Source organism: Nicotiana attenuata, chromosome 2, assembly GCF_001879085.1.
Source record: "Nicotiana attenuata strain UT chromosome 2, NIATTr2, whole genome shotgun sequence".
Classification (NCBI taxonomy): domain Eukaryota; kingdom Viridiplantae; phylum Streptophyta; class Magnoliopsida; order Solanales; family Solanaceae; genus Nicotiana; species Nicotiana attenuata.
The window spans coordinates 75,007,155-75,024,854 of NC_031990.1; the positions used below are offsets into that span (position 1 = coordinate 75,007,155).

Genomic DNA, 17,700 nt, shown 5'->3' on the forward strand with positions numbered 1-17,700 from the left:
ACTAAAATTACATTTATAAAAACCAAATCTCTCCTATTTTTATCCGGTCAATATCCCTAGTTGAGATTTTCAAAACCGATTAGGAAATTAAGTATCTCTGAACTAAAAACTATTTAGTGACAAAAAAATTAGAGATATACAACAGATTAAAACTCGAAATCTAATCTATTTGAAGTTGAAGGGTAAAATATTACATTGAATATTAGAAAAAGATTATTTAGGTCTTTTACATACAAATTCACTAGTAGTAGACATAAAACCCAAGGTATACTAAACATCTCTTGTACAATACAAAAATAACTCCCTAACTATATTCACTATATATATATATATATTTGCTTTTAGGGAAACTGCAATCGAACTTGACTACTACAAAGCCATACACCCTACTTTTTTTCCCAAAATTTCGAACAATGAGCATAAAGAATTTAAAAAGAAAAACTCAGCACACATGAAAAATATCCCAGTTATCTGTTGCTATTGTCATCCATTGAACACTCAGAAGCGGTATCATCCAACGTTGAGGTTGAAGTTGTGTCGACTGAGCTACTATCACTATCTGAAGATGTACAAGTTTGGTCCTCCATTGGTTGTTTCAAGTGCCAATACATTATACTTGCTGTGAGTGTGAGGATCATCTTCTGATTTACCTGATTAAAACACACCACTATATTATGATTTTGTATAAAACAGTTAAGGCACTGGCGGAGGCAGAAATTTCATCAGGCGGATTCAGAGAGATGATCTGTTGTGTTTAGGGGAATCGACAGTTTATAGAAGTTTTTTCAACTATATACACAATACAATTTTCAGGTGAACGTATTCTGTTGAGCTCCGTTTGGTAAACTAGCTCTGCCACTGAGTAGAGGACACAACAAATGTAGAGGGAATTGACTTCCTTTATTTACTATTAGAGGCAGCAAATTCACATTATTGCCCGAAACTAAAGATAGGATGCATCAATTAGCCATGCATGTTTAGTGGGGATTAGCCAAATGAAGGATTACCTCAATCAGATCTTCGGGTAACAAAAATATTGAACATCCAAGTTTCCTTGCAATACTGATAATGTAGGTCGCGTTCATCTTCTTCTGCTCCTCTGCATCACCAAAGATTTCGTTTAGCTATAAAGTCATATGTAGGAGTAATAATCACGACTGAAGGGAGAAATGCAAAATAAGTCACTCAAAAAGTACTATAGACGACACAAGATCAATAAGCTATTTGGCTTAACAAGCATATAAAGCTACTTTAACTACATTGAATGATCTCAATTGGTCAGGATTATCCAGGTTATGGGTGCCTCTATTCCTCTTTCTCAATTTGACAGCCATTTCTTCAGAATGTTTGGATGATTCATTAAAATCACTCTTAACTAGTGCATGTTTCGACTCTCTAGAATGTGGATATATCATAGGGAAAAAGCAGAGAACGATTTCATTGGCAAAAAAGGAAATTTGTAAAGACATAGCAAACTGGAACTGTGAGCCCTTTCTATTAAGACCTTGGTACCTCCCTTACCTAGAGAATAGTATTCAAGTATCATCTGACTAAGTGATGCTGATTCCTTTTCCATAAGTTAGAGATGCTTCATAGCGCCCCAAGTGGTTTGTCAATATAAAGGATAGAAGATCTAGTACACGTTCACAACTATCACCATATTCAATCATTTACTATATTAGAAATCTTCATAAAGTGGTTGTGGAGATTCAATTATAGGAAAATGCGTTAGTGTAGATTGATTTGTGCTACTCCATGATATGAAGTTCAAAATACACTCTCTTTGCAGCAAGCTCAAAAGATTCAGTCGGGCATCACACAGAATTTCCATCCAATAGTATTTTGATGGATTTGCTATTAGTAAAATAAAGAGAACAGAAAAGAAATAGAGAGAAAGAACAATGCCTCGTGTTGATAGTGATACTAACAAGCAACTAAATTAAATCAGAACAACTGAAAGAAGGAGCCTATTGAAGTCTGAAATAAGTTACCAGTTTCTCCTTTTGTAACAAGACTCCAGTTAACAGCTCGAGGGTGTACAGCACTAAGCAATTCAAGGAAAAAGATGCCATCTGACAAGCTCTTATCCTGTAAATTTAACAGGGTCAGTTCTCTGTCTCACAGTAATGGGAGGTAAAAGAGGTGCATGCTAGCCAACTTGTGCAGTATTACTCAATAAGCACAATAGGATACATGATCCGAAAAAGATGCACACGAAGCATCAAATCTACGGGGAGGGAAAACAGGTGTCCAACTGAAATCAGGGATTGTATAGAAGTTAAAAACTTTCTTCGCGAGCCATATCATGTAAGTTTCCACCAGGAAAAAACTTGATTGTTACATTTAGTCATCTAACTGAAAGTTCGATGGTTAGGGGTTTACATATCATAAGTATACATGTATAGTCTGCTTAAGTAGAACTTGAACTTGAGCTTGATGAGGACACAACACCATTTTCACCCCTTTTAATTACCCAGCACAAAACATTTCAAAGCAAGGTTCAAAACATTGAAAATAGATTCTATATGCGCGCACACACACGCACGCACGCAAACACAGACACACACACGCGCTCGCAAAGCCCATGCTTTATCAGAATAATCAAAGAAGGCCTACTCAACTCTATTGTTCTGAATCTAAAAAGACATTATCTTTAGAAATTATACCTTAAAACTAGCCATGCGACTCTTGCTTCCTGAATTTCTTACTTTGCTGTTGGACCACTCTAAAATATCTGCATCAGTGATTTCCTTCCCATTGGAATGAAATCTCAAATTCTTCAAGAGCTGAAGCATGTTACATCGCATTAACTGCCACAAGTAAGCTGAAATAGGGAACGGAGAATGTTGGTCCATAACAGTTTGAGTTACCCCCCAACCCCACAAATAACCAAACAAAGCATGTTGATATTACAGACATGAATAATTTAAGGAGAAAAAGAAAAGAATAAAGAACGATATCACTTACCCAATATTAATTTCTTATTTCCCTGTACAATGTCATTTCCAGCAATATTTACAAGAGAAAACTTCAGTTGTTTCCCAATCTTCACAACTTGGTTGCAATTCTCTACTTTTCTGAAGGGCATCTTAATTGGAGGCTTAGTAGCAATTTTCCAATTAACAATTCCAGGAGAGACCTTATCAAGTGTCTCTAAAAGCAACCATCTGGAAAGACACAAACATTCATTAGATTGAAATAAATGCACTTGCGCACGCGACCACACACACTCATAGAAGTCGTCTTCGTATTCTTTACACCTTCAAAAACCTGATAGAGTTATAATTTTCCGTATGTCGTTGCATGAGCAAATTAGATCACAGCAGAGTTCAAATTCTTTATCTTTTAAACTTAGTCAGGAAATTTCGTAGGAACATAAAATAAGCCCCACCACGATAGTGAGAGTTTGCGATACTAGAGTACCATGGGCACTCACCCGTTTCTGAGATCTTCAAAAACATTATCTATGTAAGCTGAATTTCCAAGACTATTGATCCAAAAGCGGAAAGCTCTCTCTTCCCTGGACATTTGAGCTTCATCCGGTGAAATCTCCAGAAAGGATATTTGCTTAGTTTGAGTTGATAGCCCATTCCTATGGATAAGAGGTTTATGGTCAATTCAAGATAGAAACAAACAATCAAACAACTAAATTTTACAGTTAAATATAGCACTAATTTCACCATACATGCTATGAAGTGATAATCTCTCAAGCTTGACTAGCAGAATTGGCTAATCATACAAGTAGTTTGGTCAATTTACCAAAATATTGAGGTGGCAAAAGGAACTACTACTCTAAGTCACTCTGCTAGCGTTTGGCAGTGTTTCTAAAAGAACAAGGGATAAAATGCAAATTAACATGGTCCATCAGTTGCATATATTCTGTCTATATTGCTAATGACAATTAAATATACCAAAACCTTGGTCTGCAACAATTAAATTTCTTTAAGAACACAAAAGGATTAACCAGCAACAGCTGTCTTCTTCTCATAGATGTGTTATAGACAAAAGAAAACTTAAACGGAAATAGTCTGCAAGTTCATAAGTTGAACTTATGAAAGAAACACTTGATTCTTACCTATGCTGAAAGATATGTGCCACAAATGCAAGGTTAAGATTTGGTGAACCTTCCACAATATCTTTTGCTGTTAAGTATCTTTTGCAACCCATCCTGTCCGCATGCTCCAAAACCAACTTCGCTCTTGCTAAATGGTCTTTCGTAGTGAGTGTGGTAGGATTAGTGTGCTCTGGGGCAAGAACATTTAAGAGGTGACCATAAGCTTCTCCGTCCTACAAAAGCAAATGGATGGCTAAGAATCATCATTATACACTCAAAATTGATAAAGAAATTACATGAAAGGGATGAAGAGGAAAGCTCTTTTGCTTTATTTCTGGGGTAGAAGGACAAGAAATCACTCATTCTATAAAACTAAAAAGCTTATTTAAGAACCCTCAACGTATAGATATCTTTAAATTATGTGAATTGGCTGATCCTTAGTTTCAATGGGAAACTTATTTAGAATTTCTGGCATTGGAAATAAAACTACAAGCACCACAGACTCGTTCTCTCTGAAGGGAAAAGATTATCTTTTAAACACCAAGGAAAATGCTCCAAATATTCAAATTTGCATGATGATGCAAATTCCAACTCATTTTTAGTTACCTTTATGTCAGATGAGAAGTTTGTCACAATTTTCTCGTATTTAGCTTTCTTCAATTGAAAATTCATCCATCTAAGCAAGATTTTTTCTGGAGGTAGACTCATCAGCTCCTCTATGTCCTGACATCACAGATTTGAGATAATCAAGTATATAATACAAGTTTTGCCAAAGCTGCCAACTAATGAGGCATTGATGAGTGTGTGTTTACCTTGCTGTCATCAACTAACTCCATCAACTGAGGTGTTTTCTTTAAGTTGAGATCTGCCAATAGTTGAATCTGAAATAACATCAAAGAAAATCAATATCCTCAAATCTTTTTGGTTATGATTTTAAGTCTTACGAGCTAAAATATATGCCAGTGACTTTTAAGATCTTAATGCTGATTCCTTCATCTTGTAAGATAATCTATTCGTATTAAAATAACCTCATTATTCAAGGTTTTAAAATCTGCTAAAATTTTCAGTAAGGACACATATAGAACTCTTACCTTAATAATCTGAGATATCACTCCAAGAACAAGATGCCTCTGGAAACCGACAGAAAAGACAAAGTATTAGACCAGTATGTAACACTGCAGAAACTGAACTTACAAAAGATGCCAGCCATAAGATCACACAAACCAGTATGTAACACTGCAAAAACTGAAGTTCAACAAAAAATGCCAGCCGTAAAATCAAACAGAAAAAAGTTTCACGCTGATATAATTAAACTAATGAATATGTCTTGAGGAATACCGAGAACATGAAACACATTTTTGATTAACAATTAGACGATGATATTGCATAAAAGGGGCATAGGAAGGATGTCTAAAATTAACATAATCCAGCCACAGGACAAAAGAACAAGATAATGTTGTGACTTGAGGCAGCAGGAATAAAGACATGATTAAATCATATCACTGAACACGCAAGAAGAGATTTGACGTCACCCCTCAGCCATAAGTTTCAGGGTTACATTCATATTCAAATGAAAGAAGGCAAGCTAGCTGATATTACATGATTGCTGCTCAAAGCCAAGGGAAATATGCTATTAATAGAGCCATTAGACTGTTACATGATTTTACGAGAAAGACATGCCAGAAACAAAGTTTACAAACCTACGAATGAAGGGATCCGTATGGTAACTCAACAGAGAACAGAGCCAAAAACTAGAGATGTTGCGGAATAATGTCCTAAATTTATATGACAAATCCATTTGGAGGACAGATTGCTAATGTGAAAGTGATACATACCCTTCCTTCAATAAAGTCTTGAGTGCCTATATTGACTAGAGTACATCCAATTGCCTTAGCAGAATTGAGGCACAAGGTATGATTTTCATTCCTTTCCCAAGGATTCAGCATCCTCTTCATGTTTATTGCCCGTTCATCAATTGTTCCAGGTACTGCGACATTGATAAGTTTGCTGAAGAACAATATTTATTAACAATCTAGTCCAAGAAGTTTTACATATTTGAGGCATAGTATTAAATTATTAATATACAAAGAGAAAGATTTGATGCTCACCAAATAAGAACTCCATCCTTTGCAATTTCAAAGAGATCATTACTTGACGGATCAACAGGAAGGTATTTCTTCAAAAACTCATCATCAGCGAGATAGCTGTTAATATGTGCAACATATGATGCCTTCTCAGATTCACTGATGGTGTGGAGCAATGTAGAAGTTGCTGACTTGACAAAAGCTGATGAACTCTTTGCAGTACTTCCCATCCTTGCAGCAGCATGTGCTTGGATTTTCAAATAAACCTGTCACGAGTTCAACAATTCTTGCATTCTTAGATAAATCTACCAACAAATTCTTGATGAGTTTGTTGTTACAATTTTACAAAGTTTATAGACAGAGTGAAACAACTGAAGCAAACCTAAAATGTACTACTATTACTATTTCTTATGCTAAATATAGATCTGTTAAGCTTGTTATTCACTTATGTTTCCTTGTAGTAGTTACTAAGAAGCACACCTAAAATGTACTACTATTGCTATTTCTTATGCTAAAGATAGATCTGTTAAGCTTGTTATTCACTTATGTTTCCTTCTTCCTCTTCCTAGCTGTTAACACAAATTTCATAGTGGAAAATTCTCTCTGCTTTTGCCCCCAGCACGTAATCTTTGTTGAACCTCGTTAAATCCTTGTGTTACTTCATTTCTCAATTTGATTTGTGTATGATTCTGCCCTAGTAAACCACAAGTATATTGCAACATCTTTCAAATCAAGTTTAAACTCAATTCAGCTTTTGTTCCTGACTGTAGCAACAGCTAAAAAGGAAAAAGGCTCTAATATATTCTTCAAATTTGAAAATGCATAGTATCGAGATAAATCCAATGCGTCTAATAACATTTCACTAACTGCGATCGCGTGTTACCTGAAGAAATAGCTCGAAATCAACGTCTTCGTCCAAGTTTTTATAGGAATCTCTCAAAAACGTCTCTCTTTCTTGCTCCGCAAGATTCTCATCCACATGTTTTAATCTCGCCATTTTGGAAGGTAAGTCTGCAAGCTTCAGACCTCCGTTTTCTCTCTTCATAGCATTAAACTACAAAGAACAAAAATCCTTAAAATGAACTGATCCTGATCAATCGATCAATAGATAAAATAAATCAACTTCGCATCAATCCAAAATTAGTTGAACTCACTACATAAGCAGAGTAATTAATCAATTCTAGAGATTGAACATTGAAAAACTTACGTGAGATTTCAAACGCCGAAGTTCGGCCTGAGTGAACTGATTCTGAAGCCATGGATCAGATACGAAAACACCTACATATCCAGCCATTGTTTGATCCGCTGTTGATCAAAAGTTCCGATTTTATACCGAAACGAAGAAGAGAAAATTGAAGAATTGGTTTGAATATCTCCAGATGTTTCTCTCACTAAGTTGAGTGAGAGAAGCATGTGATTTGAGAGGGAGAGAGCTGCCTAATAGTATAGTAGACTGGGACAGAGCGGAGCTGTCAGTGTTCAAAGCTGTTTTGAGTAAAATTCAAATTATGACGGTATTGTCCCTTTTTGTTAACCGCTAATCCTTATATTAGCATAAACTTTTAAATTAAAGTAACATTTTTTATTTAGTAATGATAGATTAGAGAGCTGTAAACACTGTGCATCAAACAAATTGATGATCGCTTAACTTTGATTTTCTTATACTAAAATCAGTGTACGACATTTTATAACGAAAAAATCACTCATATTTGTCTACGTATCATATAGAGTCACTAAACAATTATTTTGTAACAAGAAGACACTCAACCTGAAAATATCTCGTTTTATTTCTGCCTATTAGCCTTTTGTGATACTTTATCAAAATTGAGTAAATATTTTGTTACAAAAAATAATTTAGTAAATTTCGTGATGCTTAACTAAAATTGAGTAACCTGGTTAACTACTCCATTGCATTTAAAAAAAAGTATAATTTTTGCTTTATACTACGTTTTTTTAATAAAAAAAAAAGTTGAAAACATTGTTCATTCATGAAATATGAACAAATTTTGTTAAAAAAAAATGATTTTTTTTTCAAGTTCCCAAAATCTGGTTTAAGTTAGTTTTTGGATGAAATTTTTTCTTCCACTCATAAAATTCCAATTATTTTTCAAATAAAATATATGTACAAACGCAATTTCAACTTTCAAAAACTCTTTTTTCAAGTTTCAACCAAATCTATGTTCAAACGCTAGCTAAGCCTTGTTTGGATGTACTTGTTTTGGTTTCACCTTGCTTCACTTTGACAATTAGATATGTGTTGCTTGCTTTGAGAATCAAGTGTGGTAGAAATTCGAATAAGAATATAATATAAACAAGGACTGGTCCTACTTATACCTACTTCATATTTTCTTCGGGGTTACATCTCTTTATAATCAACTACTTATGTGATTTCAATACGAAATCTAGATTCTGTAGATATTTTGGTAATGTTTTAGAATTTTAAGTATGTAATTTGAAAAGAAAAATGAAGCTCACCAGATTTTCCTCCGCGATAGAGTAATACCACGACTGGTAAGAGAGAATTATCGGATAAAGTTAATAGATAGTAAGAGAGAATTACTAGATAGTGTGCAATATGCCTGCTTGATTCGTCGTTCGTTCTTCACTATCATTCATTGATTCCCGAACACGATCCCGGCTTAATTCCTTGGGCTTTTACTCAGACTTCAAAGCTCCAAATCACTTGAATTCATTCCATAACATTTACATAGCTCGGAATCACTCCTACAAGGCATAAAACACACAATTAGTGCAAAACACTAGTGATTAAAGCTCAAACTCGATTAAAGCGCAATAAATTAGAGTGTAATAAGCGACTAAAATACGTAATTATGGCCTATCATCAACACCCCACACTTAAACTATTGCTCATCCTCGAGCAATCAAACTACACTTTATATCGACACGACCTTTATAAACAATTCTCCTAACTCATCACACCAAGAATAATTAAAATAGACTAAGCACAAAAGCGTAACATCTTCACCTCAAGATTTGACTCACAAGTACCATGCACTATTCACAACTCACCCAGTTACTCTAATATAGAGGTCACTGACATTACCTCTCCTTCATGAATCAAGTGCCCTCACACAACAAAAGAGAGTAGTTCCACACAATAAAATTTAAGAACATTTTGGGTCTCAAGATAGAAAGAATTCACTCACTCTCATAAATAACATTCATATACCACAAAAATGCACCATAGGCTTGCCCGTAGTGTACTACTCTACTAATCGAGCTCATTTAGTCTAGGATCAAGTAGGACTTTATTTGGTTGTAATGTAGGCTGCGGGACAGGTAGAATACATTTAGATATAAGAGTGACTACACCTCCCTAAGCACTTTAATACATATATTTTAACATTCAAACCCCACATAATGTCAAACCAAACTCCACCTTCACATCAATGTATATTACCCCATACTTCTTTAAGCACAATTACATCAAGAGTCGCCACTTATCAAGGAATATTTTTCACAACAATCCAATTATTATTTTTTCAATTCAAGTGGCTCTTACTTTTTCGGTGCACCTTTCTCCTAATTTTATTAGTTCCACTCAAAAGCCAAACCAACCACCCCACACTTTAACTTTTACAAAGTTCATAATAATTCAAGTGTTCATGAGAGGTGAAAAGGTTCAAATAGATGGTTAATTCAAACAATTGGGTAAGGCTTGTAATGTGGTTGCCAGAGAAATAGGATTACAGGCTCAAAGGGGTTAACTACGATAAATAACAATTAGGCGGGTAAACTATACATATCTGGCTCAACAAAGAAACGCTTGTATCACTTCCAAGACTGAACAAAATTACTATTTCGCTTTGCAAACACACGGGGCAAGTTCTAGACATCAAATGCAATGCATAGAATAACACAAAACCTTACACACACATGGCACATAACTCACTCATGATTGGACTCATCAAGACACTCTAGTCAAAGTAGTTAAGCAAAGTTAAAATCATACAATTTAAGGTACTTATACAAGAGTCAAAAACTGAGCCTAAGCGTCACAACCAAAGTACTCACTATTCTCAAGGCATAACAAAGTCGAGAGATATTGCTTCAATTCAATTCATTTCACACTGGTTCCTACTCCTAAAGAAAATAAAATTAACTACACCCGGTTCAAACAAAACCCTTGGAAAAGAACTGCGACACAAAGAAAAACCAAGGGGGAATTACTACACTACCTACAAAGATTTTTTTTTTAGACTTAAATCCCGCAAGGAAATTGTATAAGATATCCATCGTCGGGAAAAGTCCAATAATTTTTTTTCTTCTAAATAAATATTATTCGATTAAACTAACACAGGTAAAATAGCATAGAAAGTCACCTAAACAATCTACTCACCCCACACTTAAAATTGCGCATTGTCCTCAATGCACACCATAACTAATAAGAGGGTAAAAGAAACTCCCTGGTAGGCCAAAGGCCGAAGCACTAGCAGCTCATGGGGTACTCAGACTTCTCCCAGGCTTGGTCCTTCGTGCGGGTACCTCACACTTCGTTCCAACCATCTGGTTTGATGTTGCATCCTTCCAATAGCTTTGCTTTCCATGCTCCTAGAAAATCAAAAATCGACACTACAAAAATAAAAAAATAAAAAAATAAAAAAATAAAAATAATAATAAAATAATAAAATAAAAGAAAGCAGTAAAGCTGGGTTGCCTCCCAACAAGCGCTTGATTTAACGTCGCGGCACGACGTGAATCACTTTCTGCCTCCACTTCGAACTTATGAATTTGACCCCAAGTTTTGATTCTGCTCTATGATCATGCTCCTGGGGCGGTAGAAAGCATCTGACTGGCCCAATAAAATAATGTAGTATTCTGCACTTCTTGGCCTTTGGATGAGATGTGTATTCCCGACTTTCTAGCAAGAAGAATTCCAGAATGTGGGCATCTTGTTCCTTACTCCTTGACTCCTCAAGTGGCTCGGATGATTCTATTTCCATCTCATCATCCAAACACAATGTAGAAAAATGCTTGGAGTGTGGACCAATGCGCTCAACTACATAAACATTGGGATTGTCAACATCCTTAACACTAATGACACTAGAGTCAACTAAATATGTATCTTCAATATCCTTGGTTGACTCTAGTATCTCTTCTACGACATCGGCATCCTCAAAATCTAGTTCGATTGATCGCTGGTGTTCTACTCTGGCCTTCTCCTCTAGCTTCTCCCCATTTTTTTTAAATCCTCCATTATAGTGGCAATTTCTACAGCCAATTCATACTCATATTGGCTACTATCCACAATGTCAATTTGTTGCACTTTACAATGTCCAATTAATTTATTCGCTTGGACCTCCAAATTGTGAATAGTTGCCTCTTGCTTTTGTATCTGCAGTAATTTCTAATCATATTATTCCATGAGGCCCTTTAACATATCTTTGATCTCTTTCCGGTCATCATCCCTGGGCTCTTTGTTCCTATTAACTTCACAAGAAAAAGAAGAACCATCAAGTAATGGGTCAGGGGAAGATAAGAATTATAAGCACAACCAAGAAAGTGACCATCTTGACCACCTCACATATCACACTTATTCCACATATAAGATTGAGTTGGTGCACACAACTCTCTCTTGGGATATTTTGACAATTTTGCAATGGGTAGTTTCCTTCATAATATGCATGAGGAGAATTAAAAGTAGAATTACCAACATCAAAACTATCATAATTCCAAGATGCCATATTTTTAAAATCAACAAATAAAACAAAAATAAAAAAATTCAAATACAAAAAAATAAAAATAACAGTTCAAACTTGACACCTAGCAATATGTACACCTATAGCTACACCGTTAGTTCCCCGGCAACGGCGCCAAAATTTGATCACACCCAACTATGCCTTATAAAAAGGACTAAGCGGTCGTTGCAAATATAATCCGGTTTACAAGTCCGGAGTCGAATCCCACAGAGAACTAAGGCTTAGCTACAGCTGTTCACTATCACCAAGAAGACAAGCTCGAACAATTCCTAACTTATCGATATTAAGATTCTTGTGTTTAACTAATTAACTAACAAATTAAAATAGTAAATTAACAACTAAAGATACTAAGGGTTAGAGACAAGATTAAGGAGGTCTAGAGTTATGATTTCCCCTAGTGTCGGAATCCTTCCCGCTACGTTTTCTATAAATTCGCCTAAGTATTCTCTATCGATCATGAGCGCATTGACTGTCGTAACTCTCTCCCGAGTAATTATCACAATTTACTAGACATATTCTCCCAAATTACGCTAGCTGGGATTAAGTACGGCTCACTCGGATCGCACCCAAGGTTTCGTTATCCCTAATCCCACCTTTAAACCTTCCGTATTGATCCCTCATATACGTTAGGAGTGATGTAGTTCAACAACTACCTAAATATGCACTCTATCCCGAGTAATACATACTAAATAGGCACACTCGATTAAGAGCTCTTCAACCAGCCACAATAATAACGTAGTTGAACAAATAGAGAAAATACTACGGCAAAACTATATTAACGTAACTGGAAAATCATCCTCCAATAGGTTCCATCAAAACCCTAGATAACAAGTTAGCTATTCATAATAGTATGCATAACTACAATACTAAAATTCATAACCAATAATGGAAATAGGAAGAAGGAAGTGAAAAACTCGTAGAAGAATTCTCCGCCTTACTCCTAGTGTGTTCTTGCCTCCTTAGGTCGAATCCCCGGTCTCCTTACCCTCCTTAGGTCTAAATTATGCCAAAAGTATGTCAAAGGTCCTCAAAATACCTTTTTTCCATGTATATATACCAAGTAGGGTCGGGACCAAACAATTACACCTTCTCCTACGCGAAAAAGGACACTTTTCCCGGACAGGACGTGCGCGGCCGCAGTTGGACCGCGCATATCCACTTTGATTCCGCCTGACGAGCGCGGCCTGAGCGCGGCCGCGCACTTTTCACCCTGTTCTGTTGGGAATTTGGAAAAATATAAAGCATGAAAGTTGTAGCTCTTTGAGTTAGCTTTCCAACCATATATTGTGTAGTCCAAATGGAGTTCTGAGCAAAAAAATTATATGTATTTTACTAAATAGTGTGCAATATGCATACTCGATTCGTCGTTTGTTCTTCACTATCATCCGTTGACCTCCGAACACGATCCCGGCTTAATTCCTCGGGCTTTTACTCAGAATTCAAAGCTCCAAATCACTTGAATTCATTCCATAACATCTACATAGCTCGAAATCAATCCTACAAGGCATAAAACACACAATTAGTGCAAAACACTAGCGATTAAAGCTCAAACTCAATTAAAGCGCAATAAATTAGAGTGTAATAAGCGACTAAAATACGTAATTATAGCCTATCAATACTCGACTGTAAGTTTCATTCCCTTTTTAGTTTATCATACTTGTTAACATCTGTTGCTACATGATAGAATCTGTTAACACTTTGTAATTTGTACTGCACATATTATAAGCATTTCTTTTAGTTACATAGTTATCCTGTTTCATATCAAAAAAAAAGAAAGAGGAAACCGAAAACTGGTCAAAAAGATCGAAAATAATCCCCCGCACCTACAAAACTTGACTGAGAACTTGAAGGCATTTTCAGATTTACTTTCTGAAAATACTCCTGCAACTTCTGTTGATCGCATATAAAAGTGTAAATATAAAAATTCTTAACGGGTTAACGGTTTATCCGATAAGAAATTTGAGTAATATGTTCCCAAATTATTAAGTTGGGATGTACAAAGAAAATCGATAAACCGTACCAAACCGATAATACGAGTCAAAACGGAAAAAAAAATCCGATGTGGTTTGTTTTGATTTTGTTTGGTATTGAAAAATAAAACCCGACCATAATTGGTTTGGTTTGGTTTTAACCAAAAAAAGTCAAACCGAAACCAAACCTACCCGATAGTACATTTTTGTAATAATTTTTTAAAATATTTTATATATATATAAATATTTATTGCAATGTAATTTATAAATATTTCTTAAATTTTTTCACAGTTTTATCTTTTGAAGTATTATTTCAAGTTTAGACTTAATACTCTTGAATGGTAAATAAATTTATAGCCCATAAATGTAGTAACTAAAACAAAGTTCAAATCAATACTAATGCTAACAAAATAAATTCAATTCAATACTAGGAATGACGATAGTGTTGGATAATTATTTTAGTTTACATTGGTTTATAATGAAAATGCATAACTTAATTTATCTTTTCTTTAGTGCTTGGTTGTGTAATTAATATTAGTACTTATTAGCTATACTTATTTTAGCATGACCTATATAATATTTTTAGATTATGTTAATTTTCATTATGGCTCATTAATTTGCAATATTTATTTTATGTAATTTTATTATTTTATCTTTGTTATTGAATATTCTAGTATAATGCTATGACTTATCTCATATTATTGTGTTAGTTTCTTGAAAAATACATTATATAGTTGTATTTTACCAGGACTTAATAAATATTTAGAGCACAAGTTACATATATTATGCTACGAATACTTACCCGAAAAAAACCCCAAAATTCGAGAAAAATCGAGATTGAAAACCCGACTTTGTTGGTTTGGTTTGGTTTATAAATTTAAAAACCTGACACCATTGCTTTGGTTTGAAAATTGAAAAATCTGAACCATCCCGAACTATGTACACCCCAACCATTAATCCGTTAATTATAAAATCTTGAGCCAATGTTCAAATACCAGGCGCTATAGCGCGCAAATAAGGCCATTGCGACACCCATCTTTCATAAGTAACATAAATTTTGTTAAGCACTCTTCGGCATGAGACAAAAAAAATTGTGACTGTTGTGAGTTCATGTTCTCATAATCTTTGGTAAAATCAAGTCCATCGCAAAGACATTCATAAACAGCGCTAAAAGAAATTATATTGAGAAGTAATCTATATGGAACTTCTAACGTGTCTATTTGTGTCAAGGGTCCGGCTATAGTTTAGTCGGACACAAAGAGCTAATAAAGAGTTATTATATTTAACGGTCCGAAATCAAGTGGGAGATTGAATTAAAAAGAGGATTTTTACCTAGTTATACTATATTAAAAACTTATTTACCTATGTTCTCTATGTTTTGTAGTTTTTTAAAAATATCTAGTTTTTTCTTACAAATTGTATATATTACTCCTTAAAAGACTCTCACCCTATTATTAGTGTCTTCAATTACATCCTTTTCTTTTTTCCTCTCTTCTCTTCTCTCTCCTTTTTCTTACATCAAAATCTCTTAATTTACACCAAAATCTCCATCTTCTCTCNACCACTCTTTAGGATTGCCCACCAAGTTGCATTCGGAAAGCATGGCACATAAATCATCAACATCATCACGCTTTTCAACCATGTTTGCTTGACCCTTCTTCTTGTCTTTCTTTGGAGCACGACACTCCGTAGATTTGTGTCCAGTTTTTCCACAGTTGTAGCAGTTTCCACTGAACCGCTTCTTGCTTGGGTTGTATTTCGGTCCAGAAGCCTTCTTCCTCTTTTTATTCTCTTCAACAATATTTGCTCCCATTATTGTTGAATTTCCACGACCTCTCTTTTCCGCAGCTTTGTTGTCCTCTTCAATTCTCAACCGAACAATGAGATCTTCAAGGGACATCTCCTTGCGTTTGTGTTTCAAGTAGTTTTTGAAGTCCTTCCACAAAGGAGGCAACTTCTCAATCATCGCTGCTACTTGAAATGCTTCATTGATAACAAGACCTTCAATGAAATTTCTATTAGTAAAAATACTAAGATTACTACTTTCAACATCAATATTAAATTGAGTTATACCTTCAGCAAGGAGATCGTGAATAATCACTTGCAATTCCTGGACTTGGGTAATAACAGACTTGCTATCTACCATTTTGTAGTCCAAAAACTTTGCAGCAACAAACTTTTTCAACCCGGCATCTTCGGTTTTGTATTTCTTTTCAAGCGCAGTCCACAGTTCCTTTGACGTTTCCACGCCACTGTAGACGTTATACAAACCATCCTCCAGCCCGCTTAGAATATAATTCTTGCACAAAAAATCTGAATGCTTCCATGCCTCAATTACGAGAAAGCGTTCAGTTTCTGGAGTTTCATCGGACAGCACAGGAACATCTTCCTTGATGAACTTCTGGAGACTTAGAGTAGTCAGATAGAAGAACATCTTTTGCTGCCAGCGCTTGAAATCAATCCCGGAAAATTTTCCGGGTTTCTCCGCCGGTGCCAATGCTGCCGGTGTCGTTCGGCTTGTTGACGCATTGGCAGTCACCATTGGAACCGCTTGGTTCTCATTCTCATTAGTCATTTATGTAAAAGAATGACACAAACGTTAAAATCACGTAGATTTTAATAGAGTATAAAACCACAAAGGTTTTACTCTTCCAGAAACAGTAAGTACAAATACAGAAAATAAATTATTAAATTCCTTAAGCTTGTTATTACACTGTATTTGTACAATAAATTCTGGAAATATAAATGAATATAAACAGTAATGAATATAAACAGAAATGACATAAACCAATTCGAGCCCACTGAATTCACAGTGTTTCCTTAAGGAATTTAATCCCATCCTAGTACCCAAGGTTATGGATTATTTCCTCCCAGGATAGAACGAATTACACGCTGGTGTAGTGGTACTTCAAACCCCAGTGTTACAGCGAACACAAAGTTCGGTAGCAAATCACACTTACTTTTTGCTTTGTTTTGATGCTAAAAGTATGCAGAAGAAGGAGAGGAAACTCAGAAAATTGTAGTTAAAATTCTGAGCAGAATAGTGTTGTATTTATAGCCAAAGTTGGGTCTCTTCAGAATGGCTGTTTATGCAAAACGCCCACAACATAAATGCCATTACATAAATGGCCATTTACTCAATAATAAAGAGGGAAAATAAAGAGGGAAAATTGAAGAGGGTAGTTATTTTTCTGTTACCAAAACAGAAAAACGGATTGGATTTAATATTAATATTTAATATTAATATTTTGTTATTAAAACAAATATTTAATAACATTTCTGTTAATATTTTACTATTAACAAATAAATTTGGTCCAAAAAGTTAATCAATCAATCCGAAGCCGAAGCCGAAGCCGAAGCCGAAGCCGAAGCCGTAGCCGTAGCCGTAGCCGAAGCTGAGCCGAGCGAGCGACGACGACGACGGCGCGAGGCTTGCCTTCTTCTCAACTCTTTAAGAGCTAGAAGAAGAGCAATTGCTTATATACCCATAAAAAACCTCTTCCTCTTCCAATATGGGACAATGCCCATTTGCCAAGGGAGGGGGAACTTAAAATTTCACTCAAAAATTTTATTTCCCTCCATTTCCCATTCACCCTCTTTTAAGTATTTAATATATTAATTAACTACCTTAAAAACCCAACAGTTTTTAATCCCCAATCTTGAACAAAAACAAAATAAGACTGAGCAATCGAGGTTTTTTTTTTTTTTTAGGGGGGGGGGGGGGGTAATTCGAAGGTTTACAACGAAGCTTAAATGGAGAAAATTGCTACTGAGAGGTGTAGTATCCATCGTCGGAAGAGAGGGGAGAAAAGGAGAATTGACGGAAATAATTTATCTACCCTCTTTTTTGTTCTAATTGGATGAATATTTAT

General features: G+C 35.3%; 1 protein-coding gene across 1 annotated transcript; it reads right to left on the reverse strand.

The window, feature by feature from the left end:
- Positions 167-7,620, reverse strand: LOC109212844 (fimbrin-2-like). The gene is made up of 14 exons (XM_019376542.1): positions 7,346-7,620; positions 7,022-7,192; positions 6,163-6,404; positions 5,890-6,061; positions 5,146-5,184; positions 4,867-4,935; positions 4,661-4,777; positions 4,076-4,287; positions 3,437-3,592; positions 2,968-3,167; positions 2,667-2,824; positions 1,992-2,088; positions 1,008-1,099; positions 167-650 (listed from the first exon to the last, which is right to left on the reverse strand). The coding sequence occupies exons 1-14, from the start codon at positions 7,430-7,432 to the stop codon at positions 468-470; spliced, it is 1,995 nt and encodes a 664-aa protein (XP_019232087.1). The 5' UTR covers positions 7,433-7,620; the 3' UTR covers positions 167-467.

Coding starts and splice junctions, on each gene's coding strand:
- LOC109212844 (XM_019376542.1), bottom strand. CDS start 7,432: ATGGCTGGATATGTAGGTGTTTTCGTATCTGATCCATGGCTTCAGAAT. Junction 4,936..5,145: donor TGATATCTCAGATTATTAAG/GTAAGAGTTCTA, acceptor ATGTTATTTCAG/ATTCAACTATTGGCAGATCT. Junction 1,100..1,991: donor TGTTACAAAAGGAGAAACTG/GTAACTTATTTC, acceptor TTGGTGATGCAG/AGGAGCAGAAGAAGATGAAC.